Source organism: Heloderma suspectum, chromosome 13, assembly GCF_057233095.1.
Source record: "Heloderma suspectum isolate Gila_16-S chromosome 13, 16-S_ref, whole genome shotgun sequence".
Lineage (NCBI taxonomy): Eukaryota > Metazoa > Chordata > Lepidosauria > Squamata > Helodermatidae > Heloderma > Heloderma suspectum.
This window is the reverse complement of record NC_139470.1, coordinates 32,507,258-32,527,898: the sequence shown is the minus strand read 5'-3', so window position 1 is coordinate 32,527,898 and position 20,641 is coordinate 32,507,258. Positions and strand designations below refer to the sequence as shown.

Sequence of the window (20,641 nt, the reverse complement as noted above, 5' to 3'; positions counted from 1 at the left end):
TTGTACATTAACATCACATAAAGGGGAGGTGATCAGTCTGAATTTCCAAAGTACTTCACCTGCCTCGCTGCCTACTCACAAGCAATGGTGAAAAAGCCCCTCAGCAATGGAGCCACATTGGCTGACGAAAGCGGCACCGGGGCTGACAAGGGGGCAACAGTGGCAATAAGCTCCCGCAGTGTACATGAGGCAGCAACAGATCTGCACTCCCAAAGCAAGTCAATGCCACGCAACACATGGTCCCCCCATTTCGTAAGAAACCTGTTTATTGAAACACCTAAAAGTACAACTGCCTCTCAAACAATTTTCAATTCAGCAAAGCCAGGTTATCGCCGTTTCTGGAAAATGTTGCCACGACCCATTCCACGTCCTCTTCCTCTTGCAGCCACTAAACAAACAAAAAAAAACCCTGTGAGTGCCGCAGAATGAGCACAAAGCCATGTGTTTGAAACATTAAGACCACAAGATTCTCTTCCCTGCCCATCCCTCATGCGTCGTGTCCTCTTAAGACTCTAAGGCCACAGGCAGGGGTTGTCTTCCTTTACTCACTGCATGTAAGTTGCTCCAGAAACCTTTTTGACTGAGGAGCAGGATAAAAATACTTTAAATAAATAATAGTAACAAATAAGAGGCGTCCTGCTGGGTCAGACCAAAGACTCATCTAGTCCAACATCCTGCTTCGCACAGATGCTGCGACCAGAAGGGCAGGACAGCAATAGCCGCCCCTGCTGTTTCTCCCAAGCAAATGGTATTCAGAGGCAGACTGATTCGAAGATGGAGCTTCAATATAGCTACCAGGAGAGTAGCCATGGACAGATCCACCCTCCAGGAATCCATCTCCCATTTTAAAGCCCTCTAAGCCAGTGGCCTTCATCACATCCTATAGCAGTGAATTTCATGAATAAATTGTGTCTTGTGTGAAGTCTCTTTTTTGTCTCCCCTGAACTTCTTGCCAATCAATTTCACTGGGACCTTCCAAAGCGCTCAGCTCTACTCGCAGCTTTTGTTCCCAAGATAAAGACTTCCATTTGGGGCCAGGACGAGAGTGTCAAGGAAAGAAGGATGTGGTGACTGGCACTGTAGAGGCAGAGATCAGCAGGGAATGGTATCCTGGTGCAGTGGGAAAGGAGAGAGAGAAGCTGGAAGCCCCTTCCTCACACACTGAATTCCTCTCCTCTGGATCACAGGACTTATTTATTTATTTATTAAATTTATTAATCGCCCATCTGACTGGTCACCCAGCCACTCTGGGCGATGTACAACCCACCATAAACAATTTAAAACAATAAAATTTTACCATAATTTTTTTTTTTTTTAAATACCCTAACCCACCCCAAATGCCTGCCTGAACAACCACGTTTTTAATGCACGACGGAAGCTCATTAAAGAGGGGGCATGACGGAGTTCCCTAGGGAGGGAGTTCCACAGAGTGGGGGCCACCACAGAGAAGGCCCTCTCCCTCGTCCCCACCAGTCTAGCTGTCCTGGCTGATGGGACAGAGAGAAGGCCATCCGAGGCTGATCTTGTTAAGCGGCCTGTCTGGTGTTGCTGGAGGCGCTCCTTAAGATAGGCTGGGCCGGAACCATATAGGGTTTTAAAGGTCAAAACCAACACCTTGAATTTGGCCCGGAAAACAACTGTAACCAGTGCAACTCCTTCAGCACTGGAGTGATGTGATCTCGCCGGCGGCTACCTTTAATCAGGCGAGCCGCCGCGTTCTGTACCAGCTGCAGCTTCCGAACCGTCTTCAAGGGTAACCCCACATAGAGCGCATTACAGTAGTCTAAACGAGAGGAGACCAGGGCATGTACTACCGATGGGAGCAGATGGGAAGGAAGGGGCGCAGCCGCCGTATCAGATGGAGTTGATACAGCGCTGTCCGGCTCACAGCTGACGCCTGAGCCTCCATGGACAGCTGGGAGTCCAAAATGACCCCCAGGCTGCGGACCTGGTCTTTCAAGGGTAGCTGTACCCCATTCAACACCAGGTCAACATCCCCCAGCCTCTTCTTGTCTCCCACCAAAAGTACCTCGGTCTTGTCAGGGTTGAGCTTCAGCTTATTCCTCCCCAACCAGCCACTCACCGTCTCCAGACATTTGGACAGGGATTCTACGGCCAACCTTGGTGAAGATTTGAATGAGAGGTAAAGTTGCGTGTCATCCGCATATTGATGACACTGCACCCCAAACCTCCTGATGATAGCCCCCAGTGGCTTCACATAGATGTTAAATAGCATCAGGGAGAGGATGGAACCCTGTGGCACCCCACAAGACTTATAAGATAAGACTTATCTTAGTGCCTAGCACCTTAGTCCTTAATTGCCTACTCACCCTGGGCTTTAAGAATAGCTGCTTTGCCTCTTCCAGCCCCAGAACCTTGGTTTTTGTTCTTCATACTTTTCAACATTGGCGCATTTTTTAGCATATCTGGCAAGATGAGGAACCGTATTTTGCTCCCCCGAATGTACACCTGTTCTAATTGTGCCACACGCCCATCTCTGTAGGTCACTGTAATGTTGGACATCTGGAAGAGAAATGTAATTGCTGAGTACAAAGGCTTTGCAAAAAGAAGCACAACAGCAGAATCTGCTGTTTCCAAAGCAGAAAAAGGCTACCTGACTAAGCTGTCACATTTGCTAATCAATACAGATGAAAAGGGATCTGGGTGGCCTCTAGCATGCTAAATGTATTTTTAAAACTGCAAGAATAAGCCCTTGTTTTCAGAATTTACAGATTGCTTGGAGGGCATGGCAAATGCTGGAACAGATAAAGCAGTGAAGTCGCTACCACATATATCTTATCCTCAAATGCCCATGCAGCTATTTCTTTAAAAATTAATTTTTTATTGTCAATTTCAACAAAACATAACGGATCATAAAAAAGGAAAAATAAAGACATATATATATATATATATATATATATACACTTATTCCCAGAGATATATCTCAAATGATCAAGTTAAATTTAAAGAAGTTGATTAATGAGATCTCACAAGATATAGATTGGCATCCTTAGTTTGTGGGGCAAAGTTAATATACTTAAGATGAATATTATAGCTCAGATTGTTATATGTGAGATTCCTCTACTTATACCTGGCAAATATTTCCAAAAACTCAGTGCTTTGTTTCCTAAACTTCCCACCATGAATATCTTTGATAAAGATGTAACTTCCAATTACAGAAGGTGGGGTTGGCTTTCCAGATCTTACTATAAAGTACTGGGCTTATTTGTTGACCTGTACTAAATTTTGGTCTTTTCCACCCTGGTTAGTTTTGGAATCTTCCTGTCTGGAGCCTCTCTCCAAACAGATGGCACTAGGTTCTCAGGACATTAGAATGGGCAGGGTTCCTCCCACAATTCCAGCGGTCAGATTGTGGCTTACGATGTCATGTCAATTATGTATGTATGTATGTTCTTAATTGGTCATCTAGCCGGTCACCTGGCCACTCTGGGAGATGTACATCAATACAATTTTAAAACAATAAAATTTCACATTAAAACATATTTCTAAAAATACCCTAACCCACCCCAAAAGCCTGCCTGAATAACCACGTTTTTAATGTGTGGCGAACGCTCATTAAAGTTTGATCCATTTTCCCATGCTAAATTGATTTTATGGGGAAATCCAGATTTAAAAATTGGAAAGACAATGTTTTTGTAGCAGACTTGCACTGATAAAATCATGTTTACGTTGGATCAATTATTGGGTACCGACGATGAGGTCTTGTCATTCTCAGTTTGTGAGTCAAATTTGATCTACCTGCTACAGCTGAATGGCAATACTTGCAGTTGGAACATTTGTTAGAATCTAGATTTGGTCCTGCTGCTTTTACAGCTTCAGAGTCCCCTTTACTATTGGAAACACTTACTGATGCCCATCAGCTATATCAACCCAAGATTCATGTTTATAAATACATATTATCAGTGAATAAATATGATACACAGGGTCTTAAGCTGGAATAGAGTAGGGAACTGGATTGTCCCATTTTGCCTAATCAATGGATTGCCACTTTAGCATCTGTATCTGATATGTCTATGGATCTTAGGTTATGTCATATTCAGCCAAAAAACAAAATGCTTTCGGGTTTATTGGACGCCACAACATCTCTTTAATAAAGGTTTGTCTAACTTGGCTAATTGTTGGAGGTGTAATGCTAATGCTTTTTTGACCATAAGTTTTAGAAATGCCCAATAGTCACCTCTTTTTGGGAGGAAGTTATTATATAGATAAACTTTTTATTGGAACGTTCGTTAATATTTACTGATGTACATGTGCTTTTAAATTATTTACCTGCTTCCTGGAAGTTAACGCATGGTCTGCACAAATGCAATTGACAGCCAAAAACTGATAACACTGGAAGGATAAATGCTCACCTCCTATAATGCAATGGATTGAGGACCTAACAACACTATCAACATTTGAAAGCGTGGTATATAGGCGCCACTCACAAAAAGATACATATATGGATATCTGGTCTGCTTTTATTGAAGTTTATGTATAATCTACTTTTTTCTAGAACGCTGCTGCCAATTGAAATTGATACTTTTAAAGCATGTAGTTAATACTATATATACACACACACATATATTCTTTTTCTAACATTTATATCCTGCCCTTGAATGGCCAATCAGCATTTCCAGGATGGCTTACAAAAGAGTAAAATACAAATATTACAAAATAAAACAGCACAGCACCAAGCAAAAACTACAACCAGTAAAAACTCACAGCAGGTTAAAATAATTAAAAACTTCTTGCAATGTTTAAAAGCTTGGGAAGTAAGTGGCAAAAGAGAGAGCATGCCCTACGACAGCTTTGCCTTGTTTAGGGTGCATTTGAAGGTCCCATCCTTAGAACTCTTGAGAGCTCTTGCGCCCAACCCAGCAGATGGAAGTTCCATCCTGCTCCTAAGATCTCTTCTGAGGATGCATCAGCTATACTGGTGTTGAGGAACAGTGGAGCCCAGAAGAGCTTAAGAGACTTCCAGGACATTGGGGGGGGGGGGGGTAGGGGGAGCGAAAAGGAGATTGGTTCACCTGATCAACCACGTTTTCTTTCTATATCAGGGAAGGCTCACTTAATATTTTCTGGATTTGCCAAGGCAAGTCTAAGATTCTTCATAACAGATGAAGAACCCAAGTGGGAAATTGGACCAGCCAGCCATCGCCACTTCCCAAAGCACACCTACCTGGCAGTTCATGTTGTCCTCCGCCTCAATGAGTTTGCCCCGGTATACTTCACCGGTGTTAGTCTCACAGGTCACAATGTGACCCTCTGCTTCATGCAGAACTTTAATTGGCACTCCAATAGACATGACAGAAGCTGTGTACACTCAAATCTGAGAGAGGAATAAGAAAATACAGTGACAATGTTAGTTCTACTGTTTTGCTCTATGAACATCCCTCCAACAGAGCTCCAGATAAAAGTTTTAGAACCTGTTGAATAAGACAGAGCCACACAGTGCTATCATATGCATATCTACTCAGAAGTCCCACTAAATTAAGGGCACAATCCTATGCATGTTTAGACAGAGAAAAGTCCTACAACTCCCAGCATTCCCTAGCCAGCATGTTGTTGGACTTTTCTCTGTCTAAATATGCATAGGATCATGCCCTAAGTGGGTCTTTCCCCCAGGAAACTGGCTATAGGATTGCAGCCATGAATGAGGTATCACAAAGTTATACAAGCAATGCTGCTAAAGGGAGAGATGATAAGCACAGTAAATGCAACAGAATGGGGGGGGGGGGTGTCAAGGAAAAAAACCTGACAGAAAACTCAGGGTGTGAATTTTTCTGAAATCCACTGAAGCCAGGCTGCCCAAAGGTAGCCTACCGAAAGAGCACCAAGAGGAATGATGTGCAAATGACTTATTTATTTGTTTTTATTATTTATTTAAAACATTTGTATCCCACACTGTATCATTCAGATCTCAGGGCAACCTGCCCATGCGCTTTAGGCCATTCGACTACTACTCTTGCTCCATGCACTGAGTGGTTTGTTGTTGCTGAGTTGCTCAGTCGTGTCCGACTCTTCGTGACCCCATGGACCATAGCACGCCAGGCCTTCCTGTCCTCCGCTCTCTCCCGGAGCGTGCTCAAGTCCATATTCATTGCATCCGTGATGCTATCTAGCCATCTCATCCTCTGCCGTCCCCTTCTCCTTTTGCCTTCAGTCTTTCCCAGCATCAGGCTCTTTTCCAGGGAGTTTTCTCTTCGCATTAGGTGGCCAAAATATTTGAGCTTCAGCTTCAGTATCTGTCCTTCCAATGAGCACTCAGGGTTGATTTCCTTTAGGATGGACTGATTTGACCTCCTTGCAGTCCAGGGGACTCGTAACAGTCTTCTCCAGCACCACAGTTCGAAAGCATCAATTCTTTGGCGCTCAGCCTTCCTTATAGTCCAGCTCTCACAGCCATACGTTACTACTGGGAAAACCATAGCTTTGATTAGACGGACCGTTGTCGGCAAGGTGATGTCTCTGCTTCTTACTATGCTGTCTAGGTTGGCCATAGCTTTCCTCCCAAGGAGCAAGCGTCTTTTAATTTCATGGCTACAGTCACCGTCTGCGGTGATCTTGGAGCCCAAGAAAATAAAATCTGTCACTGCTTCCATTTCTTCCCCTTCCATATGCCAGGAAGTCATGAGGCCAGATGCCATGATCTTCGTTTTTTTAATGTTGAGTTTCAAACCAGCCTTTGCACTCTCCTCTTTCACCCTCAACAAGAGGCTCTTTAGATCCTCAACAAGAGGCTCTTTAGATCCTCTTCACTTTCTGCCATTAGGGTGGTATCATCTGCGTATCTGAGGTTGTTGATAATTCTCCCAGCGATCTTAATTCCGACCTCTGATTCGTCCAACCCGGCGTTTCTCATGATGTACTCTGCATATAAGTTAAATAAGCAGGGTGACAATATACAGCCTTGTCGTACTCCTTTCCCAGTTTTGAACCACTCAGTTGTTCCATGTCCAGTTCTTACTGTTGCTTCTTGACCCTCGTACAGGTTTCTCAGGAGACAGGTAAGGTGGTCTGGTACCCCCATCTCTTTCAGAATTTGCCAGAGTTTGTTGTGATCTCTGTACCAGGTGAGCAGGCCAAAGGCAAAAGGAAAAGGAAAACAGCTTTTTGAGCTGTGTTGGTAATAAGCATTAATGAAAGACACCAAGGGCACTATCCTATGCGTATTTAAGACAGTCACAAGGCAGTGACTGGCTGAGGAATACTGGGAGTTGTAGGACTTTGTTCTGTCTAAACATGCATAGGATTCTGCTCTAAAGGGCACAATCCAGCCAAGATAAGCATGCACATCAATGTCTCTGAAATCAATGCAGCCTCAAAGCACTTTGCTCCAGGATAGTGTCCCCAGTTTGGTTGTACCCAGTGTTGTCATTGCTGTCATTATTGCTCAAATGTATATACTGCTTTCCACAGAGGCATCAAAGCAGTGAACGTAAAATGTAATATCATCAAAACAACAACAAAATATAACAATAAAAAACAATAATAAAAATGCTAGCCAGCAGTAAAACTGCACAAGGCTGGCTGGGTACTTCGGGTGCAGCCTGTGTGTGGGCCTGTAGTAACAGATGGTAACACATTTCAGAGGGTGGGGGCTGCAAGTGCTTGTGAGGCAAACCACAGGAGGAACAGGCGGCGGCCTTATCCCGAGTCTGACCTTGGTCCATTGAGCCCAGTACTGTTGACACGGACTGGCGGCAGCCTCTCCAGGGGTGCAGGCAGGATTCCTTCCCAGCCCTGCCGGAGATTCGGCCCGCAAAGCAGGGGCTCTCCCGCTGAGCTACGGCCCCTCCGCCAAAGGTGCTTCCTCTGATGACCGCAAAGACCAGGGGAAGGGCAGAAGGGGCGAGATACCCGGCCCCAAGTTGCTCAGGGCAACGTACGTTCACGACTGCGCCGGGACGCTGGCTTGCTGGCAGCCCGTGCAGCTGTCTTAACGGGAGCCCTGCTTGTCGACCGGGCCTCCGGCCAGAGTGAGGAGGCGACCCAGGCCGCCACCAAGAGCCTCGGGGCAACCGGGCCCCCGGAAGGGGGTGGGTGCGCGGGCTTCCCCCGCCCCCTGGGGCTTTTCGGCGGGGGCCTCCCCCTCGGCGGAGCAATGCCGCTCCACGGGTCCTAACGGCGGGGGGGGGGAAGGGCGGCCGCCGCAGAGGGGGCGGCCCCAAGGCCCCCGAAACTGCGGTGGCGCCTGGGGCGCCTCCCCCGACTGCCAGACGTGCCCAAGGGGCGCCTGCCCCTGGAGGGGGCGCGCGGCGAGGAACGGCACCAGCCGGCCGTCCATCTCGGCGGGCCTGCGCCAAGCAGGGCTGACGTCGGCTTCGCCCGGGCGCTTCACAGCGCGGCCCTGCGCACGTTCCCCGGGAAGCCAGGCCCGCCGCGCTCCACGGGCCTCGCGCCCTGCGAGAGCCGCGTGGAGGACCGAGCCCACGCGCCCTGGCTCGTGAAGCACCCCTGCCGGAAGGCGCGCAGGGCTGAAGGCCCGCCCGCGGGATGAGGCCGCGCGGCCCGGAGGGCGGCACAGCCCCGCCGCGCCCGTCCACTCACCGCTGCGCCGCCGCTCTCGCCAGCCTCCCAGCATGCAGCGCGCCAGGGCGGAAGCGCGCCGCGCCGCGGCCGGGAGGCGCCGCGCGCAAGGAGCCGCCCGGAAACCGGAGCCGCGAGCGACGGTTCCGCCGCCGGCCCGGCCGGGCCCGCACCTTGCTGAGGCCAGCGGCCGAGCCCCGACTTCGCCCCCCGCGGGCTTCGTTCCGCCGCTCCTTGGCGCGAGGAGGAGCCGCCTGGCCGCCGCGAAGCAGCCTTCCCCCGGGGGCCCCGCAGAGGGGTCGGACTACAGCTCCCAGCAGCCCCCGGCCGCGCTGGCTGGGGTGCTGGGAGCTGTAGTCCCGGCCTTCCGGAGGGCCCCGGCGGGGGAGGCCGCGCGACGGGCGCAGCGCGCGTGGCGGGGGCGCTGCGCGCGCGCGTGCCCGCGTTTCCCGCGAGGTGGGCGGCCGCTGACTCGCGAGGAAGCACGCGCGGGCCTGCGCCGGGGGGGGGGGCCGGGCCGGGCCGGGCCTGCCGGCAGCCGCCGCCCCAGCAGGAGGCGGCGCGACGAGGCCGCGCGGCGCCGGGGCCGGGCCCGCCCCGTGAGCGCCCGCTCGCCCGGCCCGCCATGAAGAGCCCCGGGGAGGCCGCGGGGCCGCCCTCAGGTCGGTGCGTCCGCGGGCCCGGCGGGCGGCTGCTCCCCGGGCATGTGCGGAGTGCGGGAGGGAGGCGGGGCGCCTGGGCTCGCTTCGGGACGCGCCGCCTGCCGCCCGCGGGCGGAGAGGGCGGCGGCCCCGGCCTCCGGCCTCGCCGGCGCAGCCCGGGCCGCGGCGGGCGGGCGGGCAAGCGGGGGGCAGCTTCCCCACGTGCGCCCCCCGGCCGGGCGCCCCGAGCTCGTTTCCTGGAGCCAGCGCCGCCGGCCTCCAGGGCGGAGGGCGGCCCGAGGCTCGCTCCGCCCGCGCGCTCCGGGAACGACGCGTCCGTATCGGCAGCGCCGTGCCGCCGCCCCGGCGGAGAGGCGGCGTTGAAGGCCCGGCTGTGTCGGGCTTCCTGGCCGCAACGGCCCAAAGCTTCCTCAGGAACTGTTTGCCGGCATTTCGGCCACGACTAGGGCGCAAGGCTTGCGCCGGCTCGGCGAAAGCCGTGCTTGGCCGAGGCTAGGCGCCTTTGTCTGGCTGTGTGACAGAAGCGGAATTAAAGAAATGCCGAAGATTCTCCCCTATTAGCATAAGATTAGTGATGAAATCTTGAGCTGGAAGTTCTGTCACAGAGCTCTCTAACTCTTGGCCCCTGAGCCCGCACTTGACATCAGACGAAGCTGGAAGTGGCCTGGGCTCCCGATAAGACATCCAGATCTGGTCTGGAAGAAGCCTGAAAAGCCTGCCTGTTTAAGCTTGAGCAACGGGAAATGTTCTCTGATTGTCCCTGGCCCAAACTTGTTCTGTTTCCTGCGCGAGCACAGTATGCGGTTGCGAAGCGTGCGGTGCTGGTGGGGCCGAGAGTGAGGCCTGCCCCGTCCCCCTTGGGCCAGTTGCGCCCTAGTCCGCTCCCTGTCCGAAAGGCGAGGTCAGCCTTGGTTGCTCAGTCAGCTAAGTTGTGGAGGAAGCGCGTCCACTGCAGGGAAGAGGACACAGCAGCCACGGGCTCGCAAGAGGAGCATGGCTGCCCCCCACAGAAACAACCCCCTGCCCTCTCTTCACCCCCTGCCATGTGCAGGGGCTTTCTGCACCCCGGACAACAGCTTCCAGGCTTGCTTAGGAGGCTGGGCATGTGCAGGAAGAGGTGGCCTGCAAGGGTCGTGGGAAAGGGCGAGGCCAGCACCCCGTAAGGGATGGCAGCACTGATCCACAGCCACTGGGGTGGGAGGGTGCAGCCTTCCTGTTCCCGCTGCAGCGTTGGTCCGTGTGGCGGTTCCAGCGCAGTGAAGGAGGACCCCAATGCTGCTGGGTGGAGGCCAAGAAAGAGAGGAGCAGAGCTGGGGATCCAAGCACGGGGTTGGGAGGAGGGGAAGAGGGATGAAGACAGTGTCATTGGTGAGGGAGCTGGGTGGGATAGGTGAGGGGACGTCTCCAGCCCGCCCGCCCTGAACTCCTGGATTTGAGAAGAGACTCTTAAATGCAGACTCCTGGCTTGGGGTGAATGAGATGGCTGCATCTGCCTGGATTGTTGCTGGTGCCTTCTGGCCCAAACACACACTGAAGATGCATTCCTTGACTTGACTGGGAAAAAGCCCAGCCCACCGTTCTTTCAGTGAAGATAACAGCCTTCAGGAGATGATGATGTGGCCTGGTTCCACGAAGGCTTGTGGAGGCTGTCCACAGAGCTGAGACTCGGGGGCTCCCATCATAATGCTGCTGACTTCCCTTGGAATTGGGCAAGAGTCCGAACAAGATACTGCTGAAGGAAGAACTGACAAGGAGGCAGTGAAAACAATAGATGGCGTTGTCATCATCTGTATCAAAGTTGTGATGGGTTTATTGTGGCAGGAAGATTTACAGATGGTTGTGTGGAGATGTAGTGACCTGCACAAACCAGAAACGTTGGGGTGATTCCTTGATTTCTTTAACTGTTCCACAGGATTCTGCTTTTCTCTGTGGAGCTATGAATGCCACTCACCAGAGCACTAACCCTGCTATTGTTTACGTGAAAGAAAGGTGGTCTGGACAGATGGTGTCAGCATCTGAATCACCCCTCACACCTATAAATAAACCAGATATATTCAGGAGTGGTTATTATTCAGTAACAAATGATTGTGTAACCAAGTTCTTATGTTAGCTTAAATTAGGCTGTTGGGAGTTGTAAAATGTTGCAGACTGCTGTGTTCAATATGGAAGAAAGTATGAGGATTTTGTTAAGGAATGGATGTGGAAGGGCAGAAGGGCAATTGTTATGTCTCTACGTGCTGTACTGTGTTCCTGACTGCTGTGTCCTCTTTATGCAGTGGACGATGTGCAGTTGAATGTGCCAGTTCTTCAGCAACTTTATCATTGGGACTGCGGGCTGGCCTGCTCCAGGATGGTACTGCAGTAAGTAAAGTTTGCTTGGGGCTGATGGGAGTTGGGGCGGGGGAGCTCTTGGTAGCATTTCTCAGCAAGATGGCTCTATGAGCCCTCTAGCGACTGATCGCAGCAGCAGCTCCTCAAATGGGGGAGGAAGGAAATGTGAAGGAAAGCTAATTTAAATCCCAGTGTAGGTGATGATGGGTGCAAAAGGTCTGATTTACTTGATACAAGAACTGTGAAGAGTGATGTTTTGCCCAAAGGAACGCACTTCTTATCACACCATTCAGTCAGTGTGTTAAGCAGTTGCAATCAGTCAGCAGGTTTTCCTCTCCGTGTGGTGTTAGTATTTTCTTCTTGCCTTTTCTTCTTTGGCTTCCCTTCTGCAGAGTCAGTGCCTTTTGTGTCCCACGAATAACAACAGTCACAAGTTTCCGTGGGCCTACTGTGTTGCCTGCAGGGTTTTGTTTTTTACCTGCTACCTGTTCTGCTGAACTCGTCTTTCCTTCCACAGAGGAACACGAGCTTTAGGTGCAGGAGAATGAAATACCTATTTAGAGGGCCACTTAGTAGATATGAAGCAGAAGATTTTCATTTCTCTCCATCCCTTCTGCCAAGACGTTAGTCCATGCGCTGGTAATTTCCCATCTTGACTACTGTAACTTCTCCTCTCTGTTCCAAACTGGATTTCTGAGACCAAACTTCCCACCCCATGGCTGCACGTCTCTCTTCCTTTTTGAACACCAGTGGCTTTCCTTACAATGTGGTCCCTGTTCACTCTGAGATCACCTCATAACCTTGATCCTGACTGAACGGCTCTCTCCCACCTTCTTCTTTTGTCTCTCCCTCTCCTGTTTGCATTGATGCTGTTCTAGTCTGGATGTAACCATGGCTTGGAGATGGGGAGCGTGTTGCAGGCTGCTTCCTTCTCATGTATGAATTCCTCCCCCTCCCCCTTACATGGTTTGCTTTAGCAATAATTTAGTGTTATGTCCTTATTAAGGCCATGGATTGCCTGAAATCATGGCTTGCAAACCTACTTCAAACCATATTTGCAACTCAATCCTGGTTACCTGTAACTGCCCCTAAATCCAAAGTAGATGCAATGCTAAACTATGGTTAAAGGAAACATAGAAAGAAGGGGTTTGTGTGCAAGGAGGAGAAGGGAGCATACAAATCCTCAGCACATTCCCTGTCTCCTTAGTCTAGACCAGACCACGGTCTGTATCCAAGGAACTTTCCACTGAATGTTCATCGAGTTTCTTCCCTCCTCCCTCTCAACTCTAGCCTGATCATAGAGTACTTTCACCCTAAATGCCAGACCCTCTCCTTTGGTCCCTGTTTTAGTTGCCTAAACCATCAATGGTAAACAGCTCAGAAGAGAGTCCCTTTTCAAATATGTTGTCTTCTATAAGCTTATATGGCCCTGTAAATGTATCAAGGGCAAAAAAATTCTTCCAAAAGGGGAATGGTCATTTCATCTTTAAAAAGAGAACACTGTGGAACACTCTCCGTCCAATCCCTTTGCTTTGATGTTTGTGACAGGGCGGGGGGGCGGGGGCTGTCCATTGCTCAGGCAGACCCTATGATGTCCGGCTTCCCCTTTGTCACATGACACAAGGCTCTTTTCTCCCTAATGTCACATGGCTGTCCTCCACCACTTCCTCTGATTTGATCCCAGGTACCTGAACTTGCTGAATGATGATGAATTCCAGAAAGCCATTCGGGATCTCCGCTTGACAAAGAGTATCTGGACCATCGACTTGGCCTACTTGATGCGCCATTTTGGTGTGAAGCATCGGTTCTGCACACAGACCCTGGGGGTAGATAAAGGCTACAAGAATCAGGTCAGTTTCCCAGCATTATTTGGATGCTGGTGCTTCAGCCAAGTCTGAAGGGCAGGAATTCTTCAGAAGATGCTCCTCTAAGGAGCATCAAAATATGTTGTATTTCTTAGCATTGATTAATATTTCCAGCGTGTTGGACCTTTGGAGGCAATAAACTATTGCACAAGGCTAGATCCCAAGACTTTCCCATCATCCATTGTGGCTCATCTCTGGCTTGGATGAAGCACCTGTAAAGGTGAAAAGGCAATACTGGTAATAAGAGAGCTTCGGCTATTGGGCGGTATAGAAATGAAATGAATGAATGAATGAATAAATAAATAAGGGCTCCTCCTGGTACAAGCTCCTGCCCATCCGCTTCAGGCATTTCTGGATTACGCTGGTTTTCTGGACCTGTTTCCACTGGCGTTTTGCATGGTTTTGGAACAGACACAGCTTTACTAGCCCCGTTGGATGTTGTGCCCTGGGAAACCGATAAACTAAGTAGTATTCAGTACCATCCAGCCTATTCCCCTTCTGGGTTGGGGGCACTGTTTTGCAGCAGCAGAAGGTGATGCTGAGGGAACTGTAGTTCAGCACCATTGCATTTCTGTTAGGTTCTCACAGAGTTCTGTATTGTCCTGCATGCTGTTTAGCACCTTGGGGATGTTGATGGGAGAGGCTGTCGAAGTGCCATCACTGTGCACCCAACCTCTGTCTTTCCATTTCATAAAGCCCAGCTGTCGCCTGCTTGCACAAGTGCCTGGAGTCAAGAGTTAGATGAAGGCTAAGAATGGAAATTCGATCCAGATGAAATTGAGGGTGTTGTTTGTGAATGGCTTCTCAGCCATAGGAAGCGGCATTCAAACCCTTCTAGATGGAGTTGTGCCCCCACCCCAGAGGCCAGGTTCATAGCTTAGGGATTACAGCTAGATCCAGCTTTGCTGCTGGATGCTTGAATGCCATCAGTAGCTTGGAGCGCCTTTTACCAGCTTTGGCTGATGTGAGAAAGATGTCCTGGCCACCATTATCCTAATTCAACTCCTGCAGTATGTTGTGTGCAGGGCCCCCCATGAGGCAGGGAGCGGGAGCAGCAGCACAGTGCATGCTCCCCACCGAGAGGGCCCCAGCCGCTGTCTCACCAAAGCAGCACTGCATCAGGCATGCTGGAGCACCCTGCCACTTGTTCTCCCATCTGTTGTCTCCTGCCCAGTGGCACACAGAGGGTGCTCCAGAGAGCCCCACTGGCCCCACTTTGCCACGGTGGCATGTGCCACAGGGGGAAAGTGATCAGTGGGACTCTCCAGAACAGCCACCCACCCTCTGGATCAGCTTGAGAGGATCAGCGCGAGCCAGAGGGCAGGTGGCAGTGGGAGAGCTTGCGCTGGCCCTGGTTGGGGAAGAGGATGCTCCTCTTGAAGAACATCCAAAACCTACAACCAGCCCCAAATGCTGCAGTCACACTTTACTGGGATTGGGAGCTATGAACAAATTATGCCACTGTTGGAAGCTCTCAACAGCTGCCAGTTTATTTCTAGGGATAATGGAAGGGCTGGTTTTGGCGATTAGGGCCATAAACTGCCTGGGACTGAGGGACATCCTTCTCCCGCAGGAGCCTGCCCATCAGTTAAGATATTTGGAGGTCCTTCTGTGGATGCCCCACCTTCAGGACATATGTGGGTGGCTACTGGAGAAAGGCACCCCCAAACTATAAGACTCCCAGTTCCAGTTCGCCCCCCGTGGCTGCCATTACTATCTTTTAAACACCAGGAAAAGTCTATCCTATTCTCTTGGGCATTTAATGTTATCTGATGGATTTTTAATGATCTCTCTTGATTGGATGAAGATTGCTGTTTATAATGTTTCCATTCACTGGCTCGCTGTTGTTTTTATTTGCCATTTTATTCATTACTTTTTTTAGCATGTTATGATCATATGATTTAGCAACCTTGGGACACATGCAAAAGACAGGATATAAATTTCTAAAATAAATAAATGTATTGGGTAGGATCCACACTGCCCAAATGATGCGTAGCCTTGGACAGGAGCATTAGCTGGCTTCATCGGTTCAAGAGGAAGCGCTGTCTCCAAAGTGGGCTTCTCACCAAACCCTTGCAGCCCTCCTCAAGGCTTCTCAGTCTGAGAGTTGGTTTTGTTCTGACCAGGCACATTGTCTTCTTTCTTCAGTCGTTCTACAGGAAACACTTTGACACAGAGGAGAACCGAGTAAACCAGCTGTTTGCACAAGCCAAAGCCTGCAAAGTCCTGGTGGAGAAATGGTGAGCTCTGTCTGTAGATGTTTCTTTTTCTCCTTTGGCTTATTGCAAATGGTGCAACTGTTTAATACAGATTCTGTCCTAGAATCTCACCCTCAAATGTAAAAAAAAAAAAAGTGCCTTCCAACAGATTTTGGACTGGTCTGATGAGATCTGAAGGACAAGTAAGTCACTGCTGCTTTTTCCTTTTTTTGTACTAAGGCACTTATAATCAGATGTTATACTTGGAAGTAAGCCCATTTAATCGAATTGGGTTTACACATAAGTAGCTGTAGAGGAAGGCAACCTTACTGATGCCGTATTACTAGAAATGTCCATTTTCTGTGAAAGCTGGAGTTGGTCAGGGAGGGGTGCAGAGACAGTCCAGGAGGAACAGGCATGCCTCCCTTGCTTTGACAGAATGCCACAGGGGAGATTTCTCAGGTTCCTCAGCAACTCTGCAGAGGCACTGTTGCCATCATAGGAAGTGTTACAGCTGTGACACAGGCGGATGAAGAACGTGCTGTTCTCTGGGCTGTGGAGTAGCCACTACATCTGGGCCCAGGTGGCCAAAGAAGAAAAACCAACTCTCTTGGTTTCAGCCCTAACAGAAAGCAGGAAAACAAAATATTGCATCCAGTGAAGGATCATGAAAATGGCTTGCCTGTCTTGAGGCAGAGAAATGGCTTTGGACCAGATTAATTCTACAGATAATAAGCTAAGACTGTGGTCCTTTGCATACTTACTGGGGATGCGTACTTATGAGGGGATAAGATGCACTGAGTGCTGTGAGACTTACTTCTGAGTAAACCCGTATAAGATTGCTATGTATAAGAGCTGCAGTTCCTTCCAGTGCGTTGACTGCCTCTTATGTGAACAGAGCCTGCCACTGTTGCATGCCTGTGAGACCCTCGTCTCAAGGAGGCAAAGGAGGCTGTATGGGGCAACATCAGAGGGGGAAGAGATGTCTGTTCTGATGGCCTGAATGTATGGATCTAATGTGGGTTCAAAGGGTTCAAACTGCCTTGGGCTTTTCATTTGGTACAAGAGTATCAGCAGAGAGAGAAGCTGTGCAGGATCATTTCAGTAGAAGCTCCGAACCTCATAACACAGTGGAATGACAAGAACTATATAGCCAGTCAAATGTGGTTGAAGCCAGGGAGTTGACAAAACTAGACAGGCCTGAGAGGCAGCTGCTCAGCTAGATCTAACTGCCTTGATGATGAAGGTTCTAGTTGGGTACAGGCATTCAGGCCTTGTAATTCTCGCTGAACAATAATTCTATTTACTCATGAACCCACTAGGAAGGAAAATCTAGAATTCAGTGCTCTGCCATCAGAATTCCAAGATTTGCAGACTCTTGCCCTCCAGACACCATTCTTCCAGAAGAAAGCACAGCAGTTTACTTGGGCGTCAGCTCCACTTGGGTTCACCAATTCCTGTTCTTGAGGGGCTTTACCAGGGGGACGGGCAGTGGAGAGGAGCCCTGGGCGCTAAGGGTGAGAAGAGAAAGGTCCCACTTCCGTGCCCTGTAGCCTTCCGTGCCAAATGCGGATAGCAGCGGGTGCTTCTGCGGCAAGGGCAGCTGTCGCCTTTTAATGCGTTTAAAACATTTGGATGGAGGTGCTCTCTCAGAATGGCCCTCTCACAAACCAGGCCTCAAACAGCCATGGAGGGGCCCTTGATGAACTGTCGGCGAGGCTTGGGCTCCCTGGGCCGGAGCCCCCCAGACTAGCCCTCTCTTGTTCCCCCCGCAGCCCGGTGACTATCCAGGACATCCAGGAGCACCTGTCCCGAGGCCACGTCGCCATCGTGCTGGTGAACGCAGTCCTGCTCCTCTGCGACCTTTGCTCCAGCCCCGTCAAGTATTGCTGCTTCCTCCCCATCGGCCAGAAGTGCTTCTGCAGGAGTCCCGACTACCAAGGCCACTTCATTGTACTGTGTGGCTACAGCAAAGCCTCAGGGAGTATTTATTACAACAATCCTGCCTATGCTGACCGTGAGTAACTGCACCCTTTATTTCAAGTAATGGAAGTCCAAACTGGGCATCAGCAGCTAAAGTAGCCGGCTCTGCCATGTTAATTTATGTCCCGCTGCTCCAGTTCCGACGCCATTTTAACCCTATTCCGTGCAGGCCCTTCTGTGGGGTCTTGTTACTCTAGCAGTTCCATAGCTCGTGCCTCAGGAGAGGGAGCAATGCAGGCGGGTCTCTTAAGCATGGACATGACTGCAGCAGGGCTGGTCAGTAGGTGGCCTTAGGAGTGGCAGCTGCTGACCTCCTTCTGGTCTCTCTTAACCCCGCTTCCCCACTGGCCATATCTGACTGAGTACACTTTGGTCCTGCCCCACAGGAACATGCAGCACCAGCATCAATAACTTTGAGGAAGCCAGAACAAGTTATGGCACAGATGAGGACATCCTGTTTATTTACAGAGACAGCTGACACCTTGGTCTTGGTGCTTCCAGTTCGTCGTTGGCCAGCCTGCCCAGGGCCGTCATTGGCAGCTGACTTTGGCTCAGGGCTCCTGCTACAGAGACTTTGCTCCCAGACTGCAGCAGGATTGCAAACAAGGGATACTTTAGACCAGGGCAGAAGGGAGAAAATATGCCCATTTTATGTTTTGTTGGAATTTGTGTCCTGAAAGGTAGGATATAAATTACTATAATAAATAAGTTTAAATTGGGATCTGCTCATAGATCTCTGGGTTATTTGCAGTAGTCTGTCCAATGTTTTTGACCCAATTTTGTAACCATGGGAATAACTAAAAGGCTCCCCACCCCCCAAAGGGCTGCTGAAACCAAGACAGTTTGGGGGCGAGGAAACCAGTAGATTTTTGTGTAAAATGACTGAGCTCAATTCTGGTACTAAATACAAATCCCAGGACTAAGCACATGCTCAGAGGCACACTGTTCCTTAATTCTAAGTGTATGTCCACCCCTGCCGCCATCCCGAGCCACTATTTTACGTCTGCCTCTGGTTGGTAGACCTCAGGGTAGATCCTGCAGTCATGAAGTCTGCCTGCCCCTGCTTGCGACCCGCATAGAGCCACATTGCTGTCCTGTTGCCATCTTTTATTCTTGATGATTATGACAATGAAATAGCTTGTGTTGTGTACACATTGTAATATATAAATATGTGTATTTTTTATTTTTTGCACATTTGAGGAGTTTTAAAATGCAGGATCAGGCTTCTTTTCCTATTAGCCCTTTTCACAGGAATAAAACTCGCAGAAATCAAGTCCTTGCCAAGTTCATTAACATGAACGCTCATGGGCAGCAAGAGGCTCAAAACAGAGAGGGAGGGGGATTTGGCTTAACTGCAAGGCCTGACCTTTCACCCAGTTTTGAGAATCTGCCAATCAAAGAAAGGATAAAATAAGTAACCTGGGTTGTGGACTTGGGAGGAAGGGAAAGTGAGAGGAGGTTGTCTGAAATGGAATTCTCTACAAGCCAAGTGGGCCACTTCCCACTGCAGCCACCCAGTGACTTCTCTCTCGCCATCCTCCTGGTGAGATGGCTCTTCCTGAAAGCAGTGGTTGAAGGGCAGAGCCAATGTGTTGTGACGACACCACCTCAAAGTTGTTGTTTGGATCAGCTCTTCGCATACCCTCAACTCTTTTTCAGATAATCTGTTTAACTGTCACTCTGCATGGTTTTTGATAAAGGGTGGCCAAAACCTGATTGCACTGAGTTTCCTCTAAATAAATTCAACATTTCACATTTTAAAAAGAATCTCTGTAACTTGATAGCCCCAGTTCAACAAAATTAAGCACTATTACGCTAATTGATTTTGCCAAGTTCCCCAGTATGATCCTATCCATGTTTACTCAGAAGTAAGTCCCACTGAGGTCAATGGGGCTTACTCCTAGGTACGTGGGCATGAGATTACAACCGTAGTGTGGGAATAGCCTCTGCACCTTGTAAACAACTGTCGGCCAGTAGGCTCACTGAGGACACCACATTTCTGGAGGCCCAACTGGCTCTCAACTGAAAATGGACTGCAACAGGATTATGGTACTGCAGCTTTCCCTAACCTGAGGCTCTCCAGATATGCTGGATTACTATTGCCATCATCCACAGCCAGATGGGGTATATATATATGATGGGGTATATATCATTATATGAGCCTGTCACTGGAGGTTAAGAGTGTTGTTGACAAGACTATGCCGAGACTTCCTAGGCACAGGGACAACAACCAGCTTGGCTTGGAGCTCTTGGTAATAATGGCAGAGAAACCTCTCTTAGCTGCATTTCAGGCAGACTCTAGCCAGAGCCCAGACGTTCTACCTCACTACACGCATGTTTTGGATTCAGCTCAGGAATGTGGCTTCCCTGATGGTTTTAAATAAACTTCCCTACTGTAGATCCACACTGTGTTGTTTCATTTAAAATACTGTGAGAGCCTGTTACTGGGCAAATACATTGCTTTGCTTGTAGCTGACCTCATCTGAGAACATGCAGAAGGGTAACAAGCAGCCAAGACCATTTAACCAATATTCCTGGCCCTTTTATGTCAGGATCCAGACTTCCGTGCGTCACTTGGGACTTTCTGCAGCTCTTGCCTTAGAGACTGCTGTGGCACATTCCAACTTCTGTGAGTTCTTTTAAAATTATTTTTTGCATTGGTCCAGCCGAGATGCCAGGGATAAGAGGCAGTCTTGCTCTCAATGCAGGGGAAAGGGAGAGGGATGGTGTAGGAGCCATTCCCTTTGTGCTCAAGGTCAGGAAAATGGCAGAAGCCACAGCTGGGCAGCCTCAGGCTGAGATGGGAAGACCGGCCCAGACCCTCTTCTCATTTATCAGATTGCTCAGTGCAGGCAAATGTTTGCTAGAACAGATTTCATTCTTGTACATGACAACAAAAAGGATATTTTACTTGCAGACACATTTTATATGCAAACTATATTTTATTTGTAAGTCACTCTCAATAAAGGTTTTAAGTTGTTAATACAAATGCACAGTGCATGCCAATTTTCTTTGCTGAATGCTGTTAGTTGATCATTTAAAAAAATTATCCTGAGGAACTTGCAAT

The 20,641-nt window shown here is 49.5% G+C and overlaps 2 protein-coding genes across 6 annotated transcripts; one reads left to right on the top strand and one right to left on the bottom strand.

Moving 5' to 3' along the window:
- Positions 1–248: 248 nt before the first annotated feature.
- SNRPD3 (small nuclear ribonucleoprotein D3 polypeptide) lies at positions 249–8,592 on the bottom strand. 2 transcript variants are annotated; one of them, XM_084819939.1, is made up of 4 exons: positions 8,557–8,592; positions 5,186–5,335; positions 2,331–2,523; positions 249–388 (listed from the first exon to the last, which is right to left on the bottom strand). In XM_084819939.1, the coding sequence occupies exons 2-4, from the start codon at positions 5,309–5,311 to the stop codon at positions 327–329; spliced, it is 381 nt and encodes a 126-aa protein (XP_084676065.1). In that variant the 5' UTR covers positions 5,312–5,335; positions 8,557–8,592; the 3' UTR covers positions 249–326. The 2 variants fall into 2 exon arrangements, with proteins under 2 accessions (XP_084676065.1, XP_084676066.1); XM_084819940.1 differs by having other exon boundaries at positions 7,670–8,584.
- On the top strand, positions 8,574–20,561 carry GUCD1 (guanylyl cyclase domain containing 1). Of its 4 annotated transcripts, none has more exons than XM_084819936.1 (7): positions 8,897–8,991; positions 11,474–11,558; positions 12,046–12,167; positions 13,213–13,378; positions 15,542–15,633; positions 17,367–17,608; positions 17,961–20,561. In XM_084819936.1, the coding sequence occupies exons 3-7, from the start codon at positions 12,160–12,162 to the stop codon at positions 18,050–18,052; spliced, it is 600 nt and encodes a 199-aa protein (XP_084676062.1). In that variant the 5' UTR covers positions 8,897–8,991; positions 11,474–11,558; positions 12,046–12,159; the 3' UTR covers positions 18,053–20,561. The 4 variants fall into 4 exon arrangements, with proteins under 4 accessions (XP_084676060.1, XP_084676062.1, XP_084676063.1 ...); XM_084819935.1 differs by lacking the exon at positions 8,897–8,991 and adding an exon at positions 9,097–9,197; XM_084819934.1 differs by lacking the exon at positions 12,046–12,167 and having other exon boundaries at positions 8,574–8,991.
- The last annotated feature ends 80 nt before the right edge of the window (positions 20,562–20,641 follow it).

What these genes read in the sequence shown, in the direction of transcription:
- GUCD1 (XM_084819934.1), top strand. Translation starts at nt 8,589, where the DNA reads ATGCAGCGCGCCAGGGCGGAAGCGCGCCGCGCCGCGGCCGGGAGGCGC. An exon ending in GTGCCCGCGTTTCCCGCGAG is followed by an intron (nt 8,992 to 11,473) that starts GTGGGCGGCCGC and finishes CTCTTTATGCAG; the next exon opens with TGGACGATGTGCAGTTGAAT. An exon ending in CAATCCTGCCTATGCTGACC is followed by an intron (nt 17,609 to 17,960) that starts GTGAGTAACTGC and finishes CCTGCCCCACAG; the next exon opens with GAACATGCAGCACCAGCATC.
- SNRPD3 (XM_084819939.1), bottom strand. Translation starts at nt 5,311, where the DNA reads ATGTCTATTGGAGTGCCAATTAAAGTTCTGCATGAAGCAGAGGGTCAC. An exon ending in AGGACAACATGAACTGCCAG is followed by an intron (nt 2,524 to 5,185) that starts GTAGGTGTGCTT and finishes TTTCTCTTCCAG; the next exon opens with ATGTCCAACATTACAGTGAC. An exon ending in AGCTATTCTTAAAGCCCAGG is followed by an intron (nt 389 to 2,330) that starts GTGAGTAGGCAA and finishes TTGTTTGTTTAG; the next exon opens with TGGCTGCAAGAGGAAGAGGA.